Below are 22,889 nucleotides of genomic sequence, written 5' to 3' on the forward strand. Positions count from 1 at the left end.
GGGGTGCGGCAGACAGTCGTCCTGCCACGGCAGCCTTTTAGAGCGTTGCTGCTGCGCCGTGCTGCCACTGCTCCTGCATATATTAAAACATAGCAGGGTTTAGAACCGCCTGTGAGTGCCTATAAATACAATTTACTGTCTGGCCTCACAAGTAACAGGGGAAGCCTATTTTTCTTTTCCTTTTTTTTTTTTCCTTCTTAAAAAGCCAGCCAGCTTGAGGCAGGCACTCTGCTACCATGGAAGAGAAGAAAGCATTTCCTTTACAAAGAACAGCTGGGGGTCATGTCGAGGTTCCACACCCTGCCGTGTGCAGAGAGTGGCATGCAAACACTTCGACAAAGGCCCCAGCGAGAGCAGGAAGTATTTTTTATGGAAAGAGAAATACCTTGCAGGTGAGGGATCTTGTGCAAGGTTTCTTTGTCTCGGGATCCAATACTCCACAGTGTTTATTTGGGTCAAATTCTCTCTCTGGTTTAAGAAACAAACAAAAAATATAAGAAAAAAGGAGACTAAATAGGATTTGGCATTAAGACTACATTTTAAAAATTGCACATTTGCACCAACAAGTGAAACATTGTCAGGCAATTTTTTTTAAATGTTCTTCCTTTTTTCTTTTCAACTAGCTGTTAAAATGCTTCAAGAACCCAGTGGGGTGACTAGGGTGTGTGTAAAGGGGGAAGGATAGGATTCTACTCTGAACCCCAGAATAGGATCCACTCTGGGCCAGGCACCAGAGATAAAGGGGTCTTGTTTTCAGCCTCAGTTTCACTGAAGATTCCTCACATATGTGTCCCTGTGGGTTGAGCTGAGAGCACTCCAGGGGTTGCTGTCTGAGGCCAGGACCTTGTGCTGCCCCCACCAGCACATTCCCACCTTCCTGCTCCTTGTTATGGGAGCATTTTCCTTCACATGTCAGAGTAATCTGCCTTGTGAGTTTTACAAACTTCTTTGTACTAGGCTTTCAGCACAGCCTTAATGACCAGAAAATGGCATTCCAGAATATTCTGGTAGGCTGAGCCAGTTTGGTTGTGCACTTTAGGACAGGGCCTTCTGGTTTCATCAAATGTCCTGTCCTTGGCCTACTGCTCCCACTGGGGATGACACAAGGCAGGACAGAGGATGGCTGCTAACAGGACTGTCCATGGCTCTTGTGGAAGTTACTTCCAGGAAGTCTGTTCTTTTATGCTCATTTTACCCTGGGGGGGGGGGTTTACATAAAATCACTCTCTGCCTGTCAGAAGTCAGAAGCTGTGGAGATCTCTTAAGGATTCTTCAGGCCTGGACCATTTCTAGCAGGCCCTTGTGTCCGGCAAAGCATGAATAATACAGCTCTTCTGAGGGATAGGGGAGACTGGTCACAAAGAGACATAGGGTGGCAAGGCAGGGAGCCTATGCATTTGGTAGCAAGTCCTTAACAGCTTTGAATTGCTATAAATTATAAAGAGGTTACCTAGCTTGAAAGACTAGAGCTTGGTGGAGTAAACTCCGAGCATAATAAACAGATGTGCTATTTATATATGCATTTGTGTGTGTGTGTGAAAAGAGAGAGACACACACAGAGAAAGACAGAGAGAGGAGAGAGAGACAGAGAGAGGAGAGAGAGACAGAGAGAGTAGAGAGAGACAGAGACAGAGGCACAGTACTTGGGAGAGCATGCGGTATCAGAGAATGAAACCTGGGGATCCTTCATGCAAAGCCTTAACTCCAACTCTTTGAGCTGGTCTCCCCAACACAAATGTATTTTATTTTAAAAACAAAATTTGGGATTTGTGGTTGAGGTGGTGGAAATAATGGATTCCATAAACCATTTTTAAAGACAGATACCTTGGACTACCCATCAAAATGCGTCTCATCATGCCAAACCCTTCCCCACCTATTAAATATTTTGTCTTCACATTTTTTAACAAAAAAATGTCAGACTCAGACCACCTCTACAGCAGCTCTGCCTGCACAACGGTTTTCCAGGGATCTGTGAGGTCAGATCTATGTCCACACCCACATCAGCACCTGAAACTCAGTGGGTGGTTTGGATGGGGCAGGAATTTGCTGTCAAATGTGAAAGCAAGACAGAAACGAGAGAAAGTTCTGATGAAACAGAACAACCTCAGGATGCAGTAACTATTAATAGCACCAAAAATCCCCAGATCACTCCTGACTGAGCTGTAGGCTAGAAGCTAAGACTGCATGTTTGCTCTGATGAGGAACCCTTCACCCCTGGACACATGGCCCAGTAGGGTCAACTCTATTGTCAGGAACTCTGCCACACACCTCTACAGAGTGCAATGAACTTTTCGTTTGGCTTGGAATTTCCTGTCCACAATGTTCCATGATGCCCCAAGTGCTATTCTACATTCTCGATAACGGGTGACTAATATAAGGGAAGATTTTCTGGGCTGAAGAAGTTAGGGCACTTGCTTCACATGCAAGTTCTATGACAAATCCAACCCAGGTTCAATCACTAGCAATCCAAATGGTCCCCTAAGTTCTGCAAGGAATGAACCCTGAGTATAGAGCCAGGAGTAGTAAGCCCTGAATACTGCTTCGTGTGACCAAAATCAAAAAATTCCAATAGCCCCCCCCAAAATAACAACAAGCCAACCAATACCTCCCCTACAAAAGAGATTTTCAAAATCTATCAATATCAATATTTTTTCAATATCAGGGTATAATATCTATGTAATTTGAATACTTTGGGCTTGGTAGAAAATATTTTTCAGAAATGCCTTTTAAAGCTACAGACTTAACTCCCTGATCCCAAATACCAAAAGAAAAAAAAGACATTTAAAATACCCACTAAGGGGGCCGGAGAGATAGCATGGAGGTAAAGCGTTAGCCTTTCATGCAGAAGGTTGGTGGTTCGAATCCCAGCATCCCATATGGTCCCCTGAGCCTGCCAGGAGCGATTTCTGAGCACAGAGCCAGGAGTAACCCCTGAGCACTGGCCGGGTGTGACCCAAAAACCAAAAAAGAAAAAAAATACCCACTAAGTGTTTGGGGGAGTGCTTAAAAATTATGTCTATGACAGAGGAACCAATTTCTCTCTAACATGTGGCTTCTGCTGTCTTTCTCTCTTTGCTCTACATTAGATGCATGCCCACTGTGAGTAAAGAGGTCACATAGTTTCAAAAATTTTTCTGTGTCTTCCAGAGAACACAGAATAGTCAGCTCTACAACAAATCCAAGTATACAGTGTCCACACAGGATTGCAACTAGCCTCATAGACCAAACTAAGAATAGAGCTAGGAGACGCGCTGGATCACCTCCCCACAATCATCTGCAGGGCCCAACTAAGTCTTTGAACTAGGTGTTCAGATTTAATTATATGTGAAATGTGAATGGCAGATATGGCCCCAGAGCACAAAATCAACCTAGAAACCAGCTGGGTCAAAGGACAGAGGGGCTGTATCTTTGTGCAGGGCAGTCCTGAGGTAAAGGTTAGGTGGTAGGTGACTGGTCCAGCTTCAAGCACACTGACCGTGAGATATGTGATGTGAGATGGAGAGCTTACAACAAAGCTTCCAGAGATCTGGGGAAATTACCCATCCACCTGACGACAGTCCTTTGGAAGGCACAAACCATGAGTGCTTAGAGTAGAGCATTGGGCCATTGTGCAGGCAGCAGTTCCTGTGGCCCAGGAACCAGAGAAGCAGTTCTGTCTTGCTTTCTGGTAGGGGTCCTGCCTGTAGGTCAATTCTACGATCCCTCTCAGTGATGCAGCTGACCTGTGTGATTTCTAAGAACACATCATTCCCAGGTTACAGTTGTAACGCAGCCCTGGTGTGCTCATGAGCCAGACTCTGAAGGACACACACACACGTACCTGAAAGTCTCCTGTAAGGCTTGTTGTTGTTTTTGGTGCCATTTTGATGTTTCTTGTCTATGGTGGCAGAGAGGATTCCTTTCCCGTTTAAGATCTTCTCAGGGGAAGGTGGCACCGACTTGGACATCAAGACTGGCTTAGCAAGAGGTGGGGTGGAGACCGCAGAGGAAGAGGTGGCGCAGGAGGTGACTGCCGTGGGGGCTGAAGAGTTCATTCTGACATTGGCACCATCTGCCTTCACTAGGTTAGGAATTTTCTCTAAACTGACTATAGGAACTGGAACGCTGAAAAGAGATGAACACACACACACACACACACACACACACACACACACACACACACACACAGGCAGAGTTGCCTTCTTGGATACATGTGGTTGGTTGAGACGCAACCCCCACTTGTCTTTATGAGAACACTTCCTTATCACTTATTTATACGATGCCTAGGAGCAAGCAGCAGGACCCTACTTCTGATGGGAGGGGGCATCATGCCTTGGAAAGAACCAGCGGGGATGGTGGTGTATGAAGCTGGAGCAGGGCCAGGGATAGCACCAGAACTGACGAACCAGCTCATTCCCATACAGTCTGTGGCAACCCCTTCTCCATCTCTGTGCCAGTCATCCCTGAGACAGCCCCTAAGTAGGACAAAGTGCCTGCTACAAAGTTCAACGGAGATGCTATGTGTACCCTGATAGGGGTGAGGGGTACCACTTCCTCAACCATGCTTCCTGTCTCCCTATGACTCGCTGGGCCTCCCTCCCTGGAGCCCATCAGGCCTGACATCTGCTTAGCTTGGGGAGAGATGACATGCTCACGCCTCACAGAGTCATGGCTACTGGCCAGCAGTCCCTGCTTCATGCTGTCACGAGACTTCCGGAGCATCTCAGATCCTGAGGATGGGCTGCCAGGGAGTGAACCACTGCAGAACATTATCTAATATTCCATTTTAGGCAGCTGGTTATGTAAATAGGAAATTCTCAAGGATGGCAGGTGAGAGGATGAATTTTAAGAAGAGAGAGCGCAAAGGTGGATGTCTGCTCTTCAGAACCTGTCACCTTAGCCCCAGTGCCTGCTATTTTTTTCTCCCAGAATGGATGTGCATTTATTTGATTTCTGTGTGTCTCACACTGTAGAACTTGCATCTGAGAGCTGTGAAGGACTCTGGGGGCCTTAACAGAGGAGATGAATAAGCCTCACTTTGGTTCCTGAACTCCAATCTGCTGCAGTCCCCCAATCATGTCTGAGCTGAGAGTGGAGATGACTTAGCTATTTGAATGGCAAATGATCTGGACTCTGGCTGATACATGCCTGCAGACAAAGTAGGCACAAAAGAGATGCTGGGCTGTGCACGTGGCTGGTGGCTTTATCTTCTCTAAGATGCACTCACTGATCAGTTCTTCCATGAATTTGTTCATAAAATTATTTCGGCAGCCCTTACCCCTGACTCTTTCTTCCTTTGAAAATCTTGCTGGTGTGATATCTAGGTCTTTGTCAGGAGCAGGGCACTGAGTGAAGGAGCCAGTTACAGCAAGATTTCACCCTAGGACAACCTGCTTGCTTTCTTAACCAAGGAGGAGGGAAAGATGCGGTTTTTTAGAAAGCCAAGCCACTGATAGAGGCTGCTATGCAATTCTGCTATGGGAATTCTCACAACACATGAAGAACTGCATAAGGAACCCTCAAAACATCAGCACACTATTATCAGTGAAATGGTCCAGAGGGCTGAGATTTGCAGGCAGAAGCTCCCTGGGTTGATCTTTGGTACTGCACCTGTGGTCCCCTGAGCACCACTGAGAGTGAGCACCAAGCTTAGAGTAGCCCCCGAACACTGCACAATAGAGTCTCCAAACAAGAGCAAAACATCAATAAACTGAGAAGTACCTGTTGAAATTATCATTGCATCCCTGATTTATCCAAATAAAATCAGTAAGATATGCTAAACCAAAGAACCAAGGAAATTTTAAGCACCTTTTTTCACTCAATTAAAAAAAAAATCATAAAATGGAGCTTGAGATATAGTATAGCAGGTAACATGCTTGCCTTGTCCATGGGCACCCCGGGTTTGATTCCCAATACCCCATATGGTTTTCTGGGGCTGATCTCTGGCACAGAGTCAAGAGCAAGCCATGAGCACAGCTGGGTATTGACAAAACCCAAAAATAAACCAAAAAAGCATATATGATAAAAAATCAGGATCTTAAAAAGATTAATATAACTCTGTTCAAAATTGCATCATTCACAAAAGCAGAGACAATCCAGTGTCCAAGTGACAGATGAATGGACGGATGTAGTATATGCATTTAATATATGCACATACTATACATATAGTCGCCAGCCTTTAAAAAGGAAGGAAGTGGGGTGGGGAAATGGCTCTGAGGGCTGCATGTATTGCTTTGTCTGCAGGAGGCCCATGTTCAAGCCCAGGCTCCACTCCCTGAACTATGCAGGTAGTGGTTCTTGAACACTTGCTGCTATTATCTTCCACAAAAAAACAAATAGAGAAAGTCAAAGGAAAGTACTGGGGAAATGCCTTTTTGTGCAGAGACCCTGTTGCCCCATTTGTTGGGTCCCGTTTACACCTTTGTTGATTGTTTGAGTATCTGCAAAGAGCTTCCAGAATGAGAAATTGATTCTCATCCTCTTGTCCCCTTTTGGGGGGAGATCTTGGTAATATTTATCTGCGCAAATAATCCACACAGCCAGGAAGGTTAAGGGTTAAAAAGGTTGGGAGAAGAGAGTCCTTTGTCAGCCTCCTGCTAGCTCCAAAACACACCTTGAGCCAGCCAGCCGATTCTGGCAAAAGACCCCTAAAAACCTCGCTCCCAAACTATTTATTCGGCTCTCAACAGCGCCCCCACCTGGAAGGTCAAGGTGGGAAAACAGGCAAAGAATAATCTTACGGAAATATTTTCATATACAACAGGACCCTACTTCAATCCGTGGTATTACATGAACTCCAAAGCTCTTGGGGCTGCCCAGCACTGCTAAACCCTAGCACTGATCCAAGTGAACTGGTGGGTCAGACTGATGAGGATCATTAGGAGTGGCCCTCCATGGGGCTGGAGAGATAGTATGGAGGTAAGGTGTTTGCCTTGCATGCAGAAGGTCGGTAGTTCAAATCCCAACATCCCATATGGTTCCCCAAGCCTGCCAGGAGCGATTTCTGAGTGTAGAGCTAGGAGGAACCCCTGAGTACTGCCAGATGTGACCCAAAAACCAAAAAAAAAAAGTGGCCCTCCATCCTCTGTACACTGCTTGGGAAACCCTATCCCCCTCCCAACAAAACAAACAAAACAAAACAAAAAAACAGGAGAAGGAAATTCTGACCTTGAGGACATCATGCTATGTGAAACAGTCTGTCAGAAAAAGGCAGAACATATGGCTTCCCACAATCTGAAAAGAGAGTGGTGCATCTCAAGAGTTTGGGACTGGGGAGAATGGAGAAATGTTTCATGGCACAGAATCATAATTTTGAAAGGTGAAAAGTTCCAAAGGTTGCACAAAAATATGAATACTTAAAGATACGGAAGCATACAATAAAGAAAACAAAGTGGTAAATTTGTTTTGCTTACTTCCCCATGTAAAACATTTTATTTTTTGGTCAGGGAATGATTCCTGAGGGACTCAGGAGGTGCAGGAGCTGTCCTGGGGGCTGCTCCTCTGCTCACTATGAGAGGTTCAATGTGAGGGGCTCATTGTGAGAGTCTGAGGATATGGTGCTGCTCAGGCTCCTCAGTACTAGTGGTCCTGGGATACCAGGCAGTGTCCAAGGGGACTCCTAGCATAGACCTGAGGTGGCCACATGCAAAGCCAATTCCTGAACCCCTTTATTATTTCTTTGGCCTCCCAAAAGTTTTTTTTGGGGGGATCACACCTGGTTATGCTCAGAGGTTATTTCTGGCTCTATGCTCAGCCCCCCTCAATAGTTTTTATTTTTATTTTATTTTTGTTTTTGGGTCACACCTGCAGTGCTCAGGGGTTACTACTGGCTCTAGGCTCAGAAATTGCTCAGGGGACCATTTGGGATGCCGGGACTTGAACCACCGTCCTTCTGCACGCAAAGCAAATTGCCTTACCTCTTATCTCTCCAGTCCTCCCCAATAGTTTTTAAATGTACAAATTAAAAGAGGCTGGGAAGAGACTGGAGAGACACAGTACAGTGGGCAGTAGGGTGCTTGTCTGGCATGTGGCTGACCTGGATTCAATCCTAGCACTTTTATAAGGTCTCCCAAGCCCGATCAGGAGATATCCCTGAACTCAAAGTTAGGAGTAAGCCCTGAGCACTGTCAGGTGTAGCTCAAAAACAAACAAGCCCAGCACCAGATCAATAGCACAGTGGCAGGGCATTTGTCTTGTACACAGCTGACCTGGATCGGACTGGGGTCGATCCCCAGCATCCCATATGGTCCCCCGAGCCTGCCCAGAGTAACATTTTTAGGGCCACACCCAGTGATGCTCAGGGATTACTTCTGGCTATGCACTCAGAAATCGCTCCTGGCTTGGGGGACCATATGGGATGGCAGGGATAGAACCCAGGTTCATCCCAGGTCAGCCGCATGCAAGGCAAATGCTCCACCACTGCGCTATCACTCTGGTCCTGTCCAGAGAGATTTCTGAGTGTAGAGCCAGGAGTAACACTGAACATCAATGGGTGTGGCCCAACAATCTAAAAAATCAAAACCAAAACTAAAAAACAAATAAGCCAAAAAGGGGCTGAAAAGATAGTTCACAGGGCTGGCATGCACTTTCCATGTGGAATATCAAACTCAGGGTTTGATACCTGGGACAACTGGGAGTAATTCCTAAGCAATTCCTAAGAGCTCCTGAGCACTGCAGGGTGTATCCCAAACCAAACAAACCTAGCCTAGGTTCACAAATTGCAAGATGCAGACAACTTAAAATACATATTGTAGGTGCCGAAGAGATAGCATGAAGGTAAGGCATTTGCCTTGCATGCAGAAGGATGGTGGTTTGAATCTCGGCATCCCATATAGTTCCCCAAGCCTGCCAGGAGCGATTTCTGAGTGTAGAGCCAGGAGTGGCATCTGAGTGCCGCTGGGTCTGACCCCCCCCAAAAAAAACCCCAAAAACAAACAAACAAAAAATATACATTGTATATCTGACTTTAAAAATAAATAAATAAATAACAGGGAGTCTAGAGATTCAGTTTTCTTTTTTGTGGGGGGATTGGTTTTTGGGCCACACCGGTGATGTCCAGGGGTTACTCCTGGCTATGTGCTCAGAAATCACTCCTGGTTTAGGGGACCATATGGGATGCCGGGGATCGAACTGTGGCCCATTCTAGGTCAGCCGCTTGCAAGGCAAATGTCCTACTATGCCACTGCTCCAGCCCCAAAGAGCATCAGTTTTGAAGGTGTATAGTTAGTCATGTGTTCAAATTCATGGGGGGGGCACATATACTTTTGCACAGTCTTAGTTAACTGCTGTTGGAGCAGATCTGCTGTGATCCCTGATAACACAAACAACATGCATCAGCACTGTAGCCAATGGGCCAGAGGGATAGCACAGCAGTAAGGCATTTGCCTTGTATGTGGCCAACCCAGGATGAACCCCAGTTCAACTCCCGGCATCCCATATGGTCCCCCGAGTCTGCCAGGAGTGATTTCTGGATGCAGAGCCAGGAGTAACCCCTGAGAGTAACTGGGTATGACCCCAAAACAAAAACCAACCAATCAAACAAGCATTGTAGCCAAGTGTGTATGAACACAATACAAGAAATACAAGAAAGAGAGTATGTAGTGGGTAGGAGAGTTAGTACACAGATTAAGGCATTTGCCTTGCACTCAGCTGACCCCAGTTTGCTCCATAGCACCCCATATATCCCCCTGAGCTCCCTCCAGGAGTGATCTCTTAACAAAAGTCAGGAGTAAGCACTGAGTACTTTGAAGTAGAGCCCCAAAACAAAACACCAAAAAAAAAAAAAAAAAAAAAAAAAAAAGGACAATCCCTTTCCCAGTAAGCAACACAACTAAAAAGATATGAGTGTCATGGGCAGGAAGCATTACAATCTCTGGTCAGCACATGTGTGAACTTGTGTGCTCAATTCAGAGTGTGAGCCTGGAGAGCAGCGCAACCTACTGAGTGACCCCTGGTTAGTGCCACAGCTGAAAAGGATAGGCACCAGAGTCAGGCATGTGTGCAGCCTCTGGTTACTCCAACAGCAATCAAGAGAAAGAGATGGAGCAGGGAGGCATGACAAAAGATACAGGCTGAGGAGTTGGCTGGAAGGGTTGGAAAACATGCCTGGGACATGCAGGTTGATCCCCAGCACTACTAGGGCTGTTCCGTCATCTATATATTAGGGGCTGGGACACAACTCAAATGGAGGAGTATATATGAAGCTCCGAGTTTGGTCCCAGCAGTACACAGTACCCCCACCCCCAGCACATTACCCCACATCTCACAATTAGTTGCATGTATAAACTCTACTGCCCTTTCTTTGGGGAGCTGTGTCTGAAAGGAAGACCCAGGCACACACCCACTCCTGCTGCTTTCATAATGTCTGTTTTCTTGCTTGAAATGAACTTGCCCAGGAAGCCCAGCGCTGCGTTTGTTCCCCTGCTGTGTGTAATCTACCGGGAGTCCTCATCTCCATGCTCTACCTTCTCCCTACCTCTGGCTCCAGGGAAAAGATTCCATTGCCGACATCTGTCCCCAGGCCTGGGCCTGCCTCATTTATTTCTCTGGGCCCACCAAGACTCTCTGGCTTTAAGGAAAATGGTTTCCTTGGCATCAAGTCACTTTCCCTCCCTGTTCAGGGATGTCTGCAAAAGAACAGCGGTGGAGAAGCTTAGGGGGCCAGTAAAAGACAGCATGTAGAGACTACAAGTGCTCTCGTGTCAGCTATGCTTTCCTGGCGAACACAGCTTATTCTTTCATCAGCCACAGATCCACCTTAAGTGAGTGGTTCAGAAAATCCTGAGGCCTGCTCCACTGACCAGTGCTGGGTAGAAACAGACAGAGCTGACGGAGCCTGCATGCAAGGCAAATGCATTATCTCCATGCTATCTCTCCGGACCCTCTTTGCTTAATTTTAACTTAATTTTGGGGCCTCTGGAGCCATGCTTGGGGCCCAGAGAGGGGGACATTTTAATTAATCACTAACCAACTGGAATGGGTGGTTCCATGCTTCTGTTTAGTGGTGTTGGACCTGGAATTGGAACTAGGTTCCCAGACATGTGAGTGAGGAGCACTCTGACCACTGAGGTGTCCCCAACCCTGGCTTGCAGGAAATAAGAGCATCTCTGGCTCACTGATGGATCTGAGAAAGAGCCTTCTCCCCAATCCTGACTTCTAGCACTGAATGCATCAATCACCCCAAATCAAAGGAACTGAAAGGTCCTCAAAAAAGCAACTCAACCTTTTTCTCCTGGATAGATCTGGGAGACATTATCAGGGCAATTATCATATCAAATTTAAAATAAAAGAAAACTGTGGTTACAAAGTGTGGGTAGTGTATTCAGCCTACTGAGTTCTCTGAGTGCAGAATTGCTGGGTTTGATCCTTACTACATGGCTCACCCCATCCAACAGGTGTCAGGGATTGAACCCTGGGCCTCACTCATGACTGGTTAAGTGCACTACTGCTCACTGAGCTATGTCCTTGGTCTTTAAATTTATGTTTTTGTTTGGGGGCTATACCTGGCTGTGTTCAGAGTTTATTCGTGCCTTGGTGTTCAAGGGATTATTTCTTGAGCTCAGGTTACCCATAGGAGTTGTTGGGGATAAACCTGCATGCAATACAAGTACCATACCTACTGTTCTATCTCTCCAGATCCCAATGTATGATGGTTGTATTTCTGTTTGTTGTTTTTTGGGGCACATCCCATATGGGATGCTGGGGCTCAAACCCAGGTCAGCTGCATGCACGGCAAGTAACCTATTCACTGTACTATCATTCTGGCCCTACAAATTATGGTGTTGTTTGTTTCTTAAATTTATGGGTTTTTAAGTTGAAGAAATACTTGGGACATTCTCTTTTTTTGGGGGGGGTGTTGAGTTTTTGGGCACACCCAGCGGCCCTCAGGCTCTGCACTCAGAAATTGCTCCTGACAGATTCGGGGGACCATATGGGATACTGGGAATCCAATCCAGGTCTATCCTGGTATCCTGGGTCGGCCTTGTGCAAGGCAAATGCCCTACTGCTGTCCTATCTCTACAGCCCCACTTGGGACATTCTTGATGTCTAGAAGTCAGACAATAATAAAAAATTAATCTAAATAATTGATCCTCAAATACTGGTTCACAGACATCTATTGTTATAGAAAGGTGGAAACCACTGGTCTATTGCCTTGTTAAAGGTACCTGTCTGTGGCCCTATGTACAATACAGGGACTGGCCTGTAGGTATGAAAAGGTTGCAGAAAGCAGCGCTGCATAACAGGACTGCAAAGTCCTATCAAGTTACAACAGACACAGTGACATAAATCTTAATGAATGCATAAATAAACATTTTTAATTTTTATTTCCACTTTTGTTTTGGGGATCCATGTGGCAATGCTTGGGGGCTACTTCTAGCTTTGTGCTTGGAGTTTATTCTCAGTTGTGCTTGGAGAACCATATGCTGTAGGGACTCAAACTCAGGCTCCTGGCAGGCAAATCAGCAGCTCTGGCCTACTGAGCTCTATCTCTCTGATTTAGGTATTTATTTTTTTAATCTAGAAAAATATTGAGGAAACTTTGATAAAACCTTTGTAAACACCTCAAGCAAACAGAAAATAAGGTAATCATCCCAGCTCAGGTTAAATAAGAAAACCTGCAGCATTAATTCAACATTATTCCATGGCCAGTGGCAGTGTGGAGTGGAATCTTTTTCAGTCTTGAAACATTTTGGATTCCATTTCACATAACACACTCAGTAACATGAAAAAAATGTGGTCATATCACACAGCTATAGTGGTAATAACGTGGCCCTAACACAGTGGCAAAAAATGGGGGGAAAAAAAGAAGTGTGTGACACAGAGTGTCTTGCCAGACACAGAGTGTCTTACCAGCAGAATCTGGGCAGTCCTCGCTGGCTGGGAAGGTGAAGTCATACTTATTAGTGATTTTATCAGTCAAGAGCTGCTCCCTCAGCTGGAAGAAGAGGCAGATAGGGGCTGAGAACAAAGTGAGAATTTCTCTCAGGCCAGTTTAGAAAGGGAGCTTGGCATGTGAACATGATGTGACTTTGAGGAATTGTGAAAGTGGTGAGAAGTTGGGGACTGAGTGATAGCACAGAGGATAGGGAGTTTGCCTTGCACATGGTCAACCTGGGTTTGATCCCTGGCACCCTATATGGTCCCCTAAACACTGTGAGGACTAATTCTTGAGTACAGAGCAAGGAGGAACCCTTGAGCATCTCTAGCTATGTTCCCTACCCCCAAAGTGATGAGAAGCAAGCTAAGTAGATGTGGTCAGGTAAGAAGGGCCAAATTGAGGGTTTATGCCCTGTCATTGTTTTGGCAACTTTTCAGAATGGGGGGTATGTAGATAACTTAGGGTAATGGACAGGGATGATATCTGTCAAGCCAAATCCTTCCCACCCCAGCAATATGGAGCTCTTTAGGGCAACACCCATGCCCTGGGGTGCCAGAGGTCAACCTCAGGGTGTCCTACACTCAAGGCAAGTAAGTGCCACAGTTCTTTGAGGTGTTTTCTACCTGCTTCTTGAACCTCTTGTGTTCCAGGTACTGCCCAAGAGAGGCCAGGAGGTCAGTGCCCAGCTAGGCAGCACATTGTAGAGAAAAGTCTCAAGTGCTGCTTCTCCCTAGATTAGCATCTACCTCCTGTAAGCCCAAAGGAAGCAAAGGAATAGTCTTTCCATTCCTCTGCAATACCCTCTCCAGGCTGCTCCAGACATCTTGAAAGTAGGGAACCCTGCCCTGATCCATGTTCTCTGAGTTTCTCAGTTTCTTTTGCAAGTTAGGGCTTCCCAAGGCAGGGGGTATGGGCATGAGGGCCACTCAACTCATGCCTGGGCATGACAAGGCACCCACACAGTGAGAAGAACCAGCAAGCTCTCCAAAGAGGAAAAGGAAGAGGGAATCCCTGAGTCCTGGATGGGCAGGGCAAGGGTATTCTGGGCACCAGCTTGCCTATAGTGGTACAGGTGTGGACAGAGCTGAGGAGGGCCTTTGGAGACAACATATGAGAAGGTAGAGCTTAGGAAGCAGGTGGAATCATAGGTGGGAAGCCCCTGAGGAGCGGGCTCCGTGGAGGAGAGAGCGCACTCCCAGTTGCAGCCACCAGAGGTCATGGACTCCCACTACAGAGCTTCGAGCAGCTGGACCAGAGGGGCCTTGCAAGACAACCCCTGCCCCCTCCCTAGACTGAAGGGTTAGGAAGAGGGGCCTCCTAGAACAAGCTCTGTTACCCCTCCAGGGAAGACTGGGAGCAGACATTATGCTCTGGCCTTTGCTTTCTGAGTTCTCTGGGGATGAGGTCATTGCATAGCATGCACCCACCTCAGAGAGCTTCAGGCAATTGCAATTGCTCCACCCTGGTGGAGGACCACAGGTTCTGGCTGGAACTGAAATGATACCCCATGCTCCCTTGCTTCCTACACAAGAATCCTCCCAGAGTAGCATCTTCCCTCTCTCAAGGATTCCCTTTCTTTCTTTCTTTTTTTCTTTCTTTTTTTAATCGAGGGTGTGTGTATGTGGTATTTGGGCCACACCTAGTGGTGTTCAGAATTTACTTCTGGCTCTGTGCTCAGAAACTATTCTTGGCAGTGCTTGGAGGATTAAATCTAGGTCACTGAGCCCTACCCACTGTACAATTTCTCTGGCCCTCAAGGTTTCCCTTTCAAGTGGCCAAATAAATAATCACTAAAATTTTCTCTTCATAATAGCACCACCCAGTTTTGAGACCCTGGTTTTCCCCAGACATCCAGTTTACTCACAAGTCTACGTGCTGGGAGAGACCCTAATCTGTCTGGAACACCAGGTCCAAAATTACCACCTGGCCGGCTGAGGACCTGTGGACCTGCTCTTTGCTCCAATGCAGCACCGCTCTCTTTAGAATTCTCTCTTCTGGCTGAATGCTCAGCCAGCGCTTGGCCTGGTGCTGGGCATGTCCCTCCAATCGCTGTGAAGTGCTCTTCTCACTCAGAGCTGGCTGCTTTTTCCATGATGTTTCTGCTACACTAATTTCACTAAATGGCCAGGTTTCATTTCTACAGACATAAAAAATGTCTAATAGAAACTAATTTTCTAATTTTGATCTTCAATTTTTTTTTTAAGGAGCCAGGGATTAAACCCATCTCGTGCAAGCAAGACGTGCTTTACACTTGCAGCTTCTACAGCAGACCCTCAAATAATGTTTCATTCAGTACCAGTTCATTATATGAGATAGATAAGGAAAGAGAGATCCTCTGAACAGGACAAAACAACATAATCGAGGACATTTCTTTATATGATATTTGGCTTGGAAGTCACCATTTCCAAGAATCTATAGAGGTCTGAACTAGATTGCCTCTTAGGAAGGGTTCAGTGCTGAATGAACTCCTAATCTCAAAGTTAGGTCACATGTCATTGAAACTGAGGGGTCAGGGAAAGTAAGTTGTTAGGGATAAAGGGAGTATGTCTGGCAAGTACAAAGACCCAGCTTTGACCCCCCACACCACATGGTCAGTTCTCTGCGCACTGTTGGGTACAGCCCTGGTGACCTCAGCACCTACTTCGCCAGTCCTACATTGATTAATTTATCTCAGTTAGCTGAATATGGCTGAGAGTGGCCCCTGAGCACTGCTTGGGAGGCCCCCTGGCTCCTTTCAAAAGGTAAGTTTAACTTTCTCTCTAACTGCCAGAAGCATCTCTTCCTCAGATAAGACTGTTCAGGGCAAAGTCAGAATGATGATTAAAGCAAAGGCAGGGGGCTTGTCAATACACCTTCCCCAAACCACAATTCTTTACTCCTCTCTACCTTGATACACAGAGCATCTGTTCATGCACTGGGCAGCAGGATGTGCACACACAGAGGCATGCAGAGTCACACACGTGCATGCATGCACATAAACTCACAGTCAGACATGCACACTCACACATGTGCACACACATTCACTGAAAATGCATGTGTGTTCACACACACAAAATAAGGGGTATTAACCACACCCCCACTGATGGATGACGACCTCAGGCTGGAACACATGCCTGACTCAGGGGGGTGAGGACAGGCTCTATCACAACTCTACCAGAGAGAAATACAAAGACTGCACCCCAGCTCTGCTCCTGTTCAGCTGTAGACATGAACTTGGGCTCAAATAATCTATTTGGGCCTTTGCTTCCTCCTTTCAACCCCTGAGCAGACCTATGGCTGGAGAGCTATGAAAGCTATGAATGAATGAGAATCCAATAATGTCTGAACATGACAGTGTTCATTGCAAATAGAGAAAGACCATGGTTCAGAAACCTCATGGCACCTACATCTTCTCTTTGGCATACCATTACACACACCCCTTCCCCATTTTCCTGCTATTTTAGCCTCTTTTATAAAATCTGGGGATCTTCTCTTCCTAGACTCCAGTTCCCTATTTCTCAGTACTGTTTTGACTTGACAAGGCCTGTGCACTTACAGCCAAGGAGCTGTCCATTGTCCTTACCTTGATCATTTGAAAACCCAGAGAGCATGCAGCCCACCGAGAGTGAAATTCCAAATGCCTTCCTGGAAGGGACATGATGCTTGAATGTTCTTACCCTACTGCCTCCCACCCTCTCATCCACCTGCTCTTTCTATCCCTTCTGCCACTTGCCCCTGCAATTGTCTTCTCTGTGTCTTGTTGTCCACCTACTTTCTCCCTCATCAGCCTCACTTCTTTCCTGTGCCTCAAAAGACTCCCCACTTCCTAAAGTAGAGCACTGAATTTGTAAGAGGAAATCCACGAGGGATTTCTGGGAAGAGCCACAAGCTTTAGATTCAAGTTTTCCTTATGAAGTCAAGCATGTTCCTGAGAGCAGGGGCAAAAGCCATGCAGGGTTTGTTTGGTATGAGGATTTCTGTACTGGCCTTCTCTTTCTGAGAAAAGTCCTTTTTCTTTTAGGGGGATGTGGCTTGAGCCACAGCCAGCAGTGCTCAGGAGCTATTCCTGGCTCTATGCTAAGGAGTGACCGCTGGCAGGACCCTAGGGGCCACTTGCTGTACTGAGATTTAAACCAGGGTCAGCAGGATTGCAAGGCAAGTGTCTTAACTCCTATACTCTCTGTGACCCTGAAAATACTTTCCTCTCTCCAGCGCTTAGAGGTTTTTTCCTTTATATCATCCAGGACCAAGGTTTCCTTTTCTAATACTTTTAATGGTTGTAATGGTTAAAAAATAATTCTATGGGGGCTGGAGCAAGGGTGGTTGCCTTACAAATGGCCAACACAGGACGAATCCCGGTTCGAATCCTGGCATCCCATGTGGTCTGTTGAGCCTGCCAGGAGTGACTTCTGAGGGCAGAGCCAGGAGTAAGCCCTGAGTGCTGCTGAGTGTAAGCCAAAACCAAAAAAAAAATTCTATGATGGGACAGGAAATATGATCTTTCCTCAAAAATTTAGAGATGGGGCCAGGGTGATAGTGCAGAGTAAGAGGTATGCTTTTCTATGGCCAATTCTAGTTTGATCCCCAGTACTATATGGTTCCCTGAGCATTGCAGGGTGTAGCCTGGAGGCCCCTGAGCACTGCAGTGCTGGCCCTGATGGTTCCAGGCACTACAGGACCTGAACAACTCTGTGTTCTTGGGCCCTTGCATTGAACTACCAGCTAGGTTTGCTGAGAATTGCCAGGGGTGGACCCTGGGCACACCATTACCCCCTTCAAAATAAAAATCAAAAGGTGAGCTGGAGAGACAGCTCAGTGGAGAAGCACTTGCCTTTCATGAATGAGATTCTGGTTCATTCCCTAAACATAAAAAGAAGGTATTAATAAAAAAAACATACTTATTTTTTTCTTTAACACCAGAAAGGCGAAAGTCAGGAGGGGGAAAAAGCAATTCCATTTCACAGACTGATTAATTCATTTCCTCATAATTTTTTAAAAATAATTTTTATTGAGACCCATGTGAATTGCAAGTCTTTCTCAGTTATATTTTAAGTCCTCATACATGGGTTTTTTTTTTTTTTTTTTTGGTTTGTTTTTAGGCCACACCCGGCGGTGCTCAGGGGTTACTCCTGGCTGTCTGCTCAGAAATAGCTCCTGGCAGGCACGGGGGACCATATGGGACACCAGGATTCGAATCAACCACCTTTGGTCCTGAATCAGCTGCTTGCAAGGCAAACGCCGCTGTGCTATCTCTCCGGGCCCCCTCATACATGTTTTTATGAAGCTCCTTGGGAATGTTGCATTCCACGCTAAGTCAAGTCTGACCTAGGTAGTACAAACACACATGACACATAATAATAGCTTTTTAAAAATGTAATCTTTGGAGTTATATCCAGTGTTGCTCAGGGGTGACTCCTGGTTCTATGCTCAGAAATCACTCCTGGCAGGCTTGGAGGACATTATGGGATGCTGGGAATTGAATCCAGGTCCATCCTGTGTTGACTGCATGCGAGGCAACTACCACTGTGCTATCACTCTGACCCCTAAAAATGTAAATTTTTTTGTTTTTGTTTTTGGGCCACACCCGTTTGATGCTCAGGGGTTACTTCTGGCTATGCGCTCAGAAGTCGCTCCTGGCTTGGGGGGACCATATGGGGCGCCGGGGGATCGAACCGCAGTCCATCCTATACTAGCGCTTGCAAGGCAGACACCTTACCTCTAGCGCCACCTTTCTGGCCCCTAAAAATATAAATTTTGAGGGCACAAAATAAATGAAAAAAAAAAAAAAAAAGGAATGCTTGAAGGCTACTCCCAACTCAGTGCTTGGGGTCACTCCTGGTGGTGGTATCCTTGACACCAAGTGGTATCAAGGATCAAATCCAAGCTTTTAGCACATAAAGCATGTACTCCAGCCCTTTGAGAAAATTCTCTCTATTTGAATAACTTTGCATGTGTGTGTGGGGTGGGGGTGCTGGGGCTGACAGAGAGCAGGACAGCCAGGCTCACATAGCATTGCTACCAGGCTTGCACATGTGGGGGCACCAGACATTTGCACTTATGACCATATGTTTGCAAAACTTCAAGCCAGACCATCTATGCCACTGCACTATACCTCAGGCATGATGATATAACTCTTCTAGTGAAATCCCAGCTGTACACAGGAACTAGATGAAGAGGCATCTAAATCTATACAAAAGTCCAGGAACTGGGCCCGAGAGGCAGCATGACAGACTGGAGTACATTCAAAGCATGCAGGATGACTGAATTTGATGCCAGAACCACTTGATACCTGTGCATAGTCAGGAATGACACCCTGATGTTGTCTTAAAACCAATCCACTGAAGGGTCCAGGAAGAGGACCAAGGACATAGTGCATGGGTTAGAAGATAAGCAAGGCATGCACTTGACTCTGGGTTGGTCCCTAGCACCACATTCTTTTGAGCATCATAGGGTTTAGCTCCCAATCACAACTGGTATAGTACAGATGGTCCCTGGAACTGCAGGGCCTGAGCAGCACTGTGTCCTTGGGCCTTAGTATTGAACTATGAACAAGTTTCACTGAGACACCCTTTCTCGCTTTCTACCCCAAAAGTCCAGAATGGACTGGAGAGAGCACAGTGGTAGGGAGTTTGCCTTGCATGTGGCCGACTCACGATGGGCCCAGGTTCAATTCCCTGCATCCCATATGGTCCTGAGTCAGAAACGATTTCTGTGTGGCCACCCCCCTAAAAAAAAAGTCCAGGAAACCTTCAAGGAGGATGTGGCACTCCCGCAGAAACTTGGAAGAACATTAGGTGGCACTCCCGCAGAAACTTGAAGAACATTAGGGGTAGGCAAAGAGATGGCCCCCCGCCTGGGGGGCAATATATGCCAACACATGGAGGCATGACTGGGAAGGAGGAAATAACTCAGGATACCTGAGTGGCATAGATGGGAGGAGTGAAATCACATTGTCTCTCTCCAGAAAAGTTAAACTTCTCTGTCAGTAGATCGCCAGGGATAGATTCTGAGCAGGACTAGCCAGCAGGGGGCAGAGGGTGGGAGGGAGGCAGAGAGCAGCTGAGGAAGGGTCAGGAGCCTAGGTGCTACAGGGCCTGGTCAAGATTTCTGCAGCATATCAGGCTGGAGTGGCTCAGTTTGCACACGGACACCCAGGTTCCATCTCTCCTGTATCTCAAGTCTCCCTGAGCACTCCTAGCAGTGACCCAGGACTTCTGATTATCTGCCAAGAATCACTGGGTGTGGCCACAACACAAAATATAAACCATCTAAAAGAATTCAGCTTGGTCAGCACTGCCAGATTGCAACTATGCTGAATATTACCCAGTTTGCATGGAAGGCTGGAGACGATTGTTGCGAGGTCTTGGGGAGTCAGTGCCACTAAACAGTGCTGCAGTGATGCCTTCCATTGTACCCTGGAAGGGGAGGGTACTGCTCAGGTAACTCTCTGTAACTCCATTCCCAGGGCTGCATCTCCCCCTGTACCCTGGCCACAAGTGCCAGGTCTGGGACTGAGTTCTCTCCCCCCACTGCACCATGGCAGGCCTGGTGGCTTGCTCTCTTTCCCCTCTCCCCTCCCCTCATTCTCTCTTGGACATTTTTTCCTTCCTGCTCTGGCTCATTTTCCTCCCGGAGCAGTAGACTCATCTCCTGCATTTTTCATTGCAGAGCATATTTAGCATTCCACACACACGTGTGGGCTGATAAGGCCCAGAGAGAAGGCAACAAGCCATGTAGGGGAGGAACCGTCCTCTGGGTGCACACTCGGCACCCCACTCACAGCGCAGAGCCCCCGTTGACCCAGCAACAGCAGGTGGGCAAGTCCTCGGGACTGAGGCAGTGCCTTCCAGGGCGGGGCCAGGGCCCAGCTGGAACTAAATGCTGCCAAGCTTTCCCTAGTTCAAAAAAAGCGAGCCATGGGGGGGACCCATAGTGAAGAGGGTAAGGGGCTTGCCATGCACGTGGTCGACCAGGTTCCAGCTCCATCATCCCATATGGTCCCTCAAGCACTGCCAGGTGTTATTCCTGAGTACATTGCCAGGAGTGACCTCTGAGCACTGCTGGATATGGCCCCCCATCACCCCCACAAAAAGTGAGTCACAATTCCTGCTTGACATCCACCAGGGAACTGATTCACCTTGGGGAACCTCCCCCCCCACCCCACGTCCCCTGCAACCTCTGAGACTCCTTATAAAGGCCGCAGGAAGGCTCCTTCCTTTCTGGTTTTAGACTGGGGGGGGGGAGGGTCAGGGTGAAAAGGACCCCAGGGAAGGGGTAATCTATGAGTGTGGTCAAAGTGTTGCTCTTTCTCTCTCTCTGCTCCCCCTTTCTTTTAATACTGGAGGTGGTTTATTTTTGTTTTGTTTATTTTGTTCTTGGGCCATACCTGGTGATGCTCCCAGACTGCATTCAGGAACCACTCCTGCTGGGACTTGGGGTACCATATAGGATTCTGGGAACAATTGAACTTGGGTGGGCCACATGAAGGCAGTACTTTATCTACTGTACTATCGCTTTGGCTCCAAGAGGTGTTTTGTTTTTTTTTAATGGGGGTAAGCACACTTCCCTTGGTGGGTCCATGAGAGCAATGATGAGGTCTTGCAGGACTATATCACTCAGGTCCCAGCCCAGCCTATGTAATTATTTTATTTACCTTTTGGGGGGGGGTGTTTGGAGGCCATACCCAGTATGCAGGACAATTTCTAGCTCAGTACTTGGTGCTCTGGGTAGAAGGTAACTCCTGGCCATGCTGAGGATCAAAGTGTTGCATGTATTACAACAATTTGTGCTATCTCAGTTATATGCAGGGTGGGGTAGCTCAGGAGTTACTTCTGGCTCAGTGCTTGAGAGTAACCCCTGGCAGGTGCTCGGGGACCAGATACAGTACTAGAAATCAAACTGGGAAGGGACAGAAGCGACAGCATGCAAGGCAAGCACCTTACCTGGGTACTAGTTCACTGGCCTGTTATTTTATTATTTATTTATTTAACCTTCCAGGCAGGGAAAGGCAACAAACTCATAAATCATTTAACCTTTTGTGAGAGGCCAGGAGTTTGGTGAGCACACAGGAGTTCTGATTGCTGTGCTTGTGAATTTAAATTACCTGGCAAGGGGGCCTCTACTGGACAGTCAGGCAGCTCCTGCTGTCGTGGTCTTTATTTAGGGGTTAATACAGAGCTTCTGAGATGCAAGGCTCACAGTTTGGTCAATGCTACTTAGCTCAGCCCCTTTAGGTACTTTCTACCACACCCAGCAGGATGCTAATGTGAGGTAGAGCCTGAAAAAGGACACACATTCCTTCCTCCTCAGAAGCTAGCACCTCCAAAGATTGGAGTGAAAGTACAGTGGGTAAGGCCTTTAACACGGTCAACCCAGATTCAATTCCATATAGTCACTGAGCATATAAGTTATTGATTCCATAAGCATCTCATATGGTCACTGAGCACCTCCAAGAGTGATTCCTGAGTGCAGAGCCAGGACTAAGCAAGCCTTGAGAATTGCCAGGTGTGTCTCAGCACTTGCTCCTGACTGTACTTAGGGGTCACTCCTTGTGGGGCTTGGGGGGGTCCTGTGAGGTGCAGGGGATTGAACCTAGGTTGGCCACATTCAAAGCCAGGGCTGTACTATAGTTTTAGCTTCTGATAATGATTATACTCTGTTCCTTACCCCACTCTCTTGACCCCTGGGTTCCAACAGTTTGTATCCACTGGTTCTGTCTGGAGGTGTTTCTTAGATGCTACAAAGTCCTGGATCTAGGAGGCAGGTCAAAGGAATGGAGTGCATGCCTTGCTTGTGTAAGGACCCTAGTTTGATCCTAGCAGTGAGTGATCCCCAAGCACTACTAAGTATGTGTGTCCTTGGTGGGCCTCTCACCTTTCCCTGCACTGCTGGGCCCAAGCAGCAAACCTGGCTGGCAAAAAGTGACTCCTGAGTCCTCAGAGCATTGCTTGGGAGACCCCCTAAAGCCAACAAAATGAAGGAAGACAAAACCCATTTCCCACCCCACCCAGCTGAACTCTTCCTTTTCTCCCCACTTGACATTTGCCTTTTCTTT

The 22,889-nt window shown here is 47.0% G+C and overlaps 1 protein-coding gene across 2 annotated transcripts in view; it reads right to left on the reverse strand.

Moving 5' to 3' along the window:
• Nucleotides 1-22,889, reverse strand: part of ATXN7L1 (ataxin 7 like 1) — a 280,604-nt gene that overhangs the window by 30,513 nt on the left and 227,202 nt on the right. For both annotated transcript variants that reach the window (XM_049783154.1, XM_049783161.1), the window contains 2 exons: nucleotides 3,821-4,104; nucleotides 386-468 (listed from right to left, as the gene is read on the reverse strand). In XM_049783154.1, the coding sequence (XP_049639111.1) occupies nucleotides 386-468; nucleotides 3,821-4,104 (367 nt within the window). The remainder of the gene's footprint in view (nucleotides 1-385; nucleotides 469-3,820; nucleotides 4,105-22,889) is intronic.

The sequence above is a fragment of the Suncus etruscus genome, chromosome 1, assembly GCF_024139225.1.
Source record: "Suncus etruscus isolate mSunEtr1 chromosome 1, mSunEtr1.pri.cur, whole genome shotgun sequence".
Lineage (NCBI taxonomy): Eukaryota > Metazoa > Chordata > Mammalia > Eulipotyphla > Soricidae > Suncus > Suncus etruscus.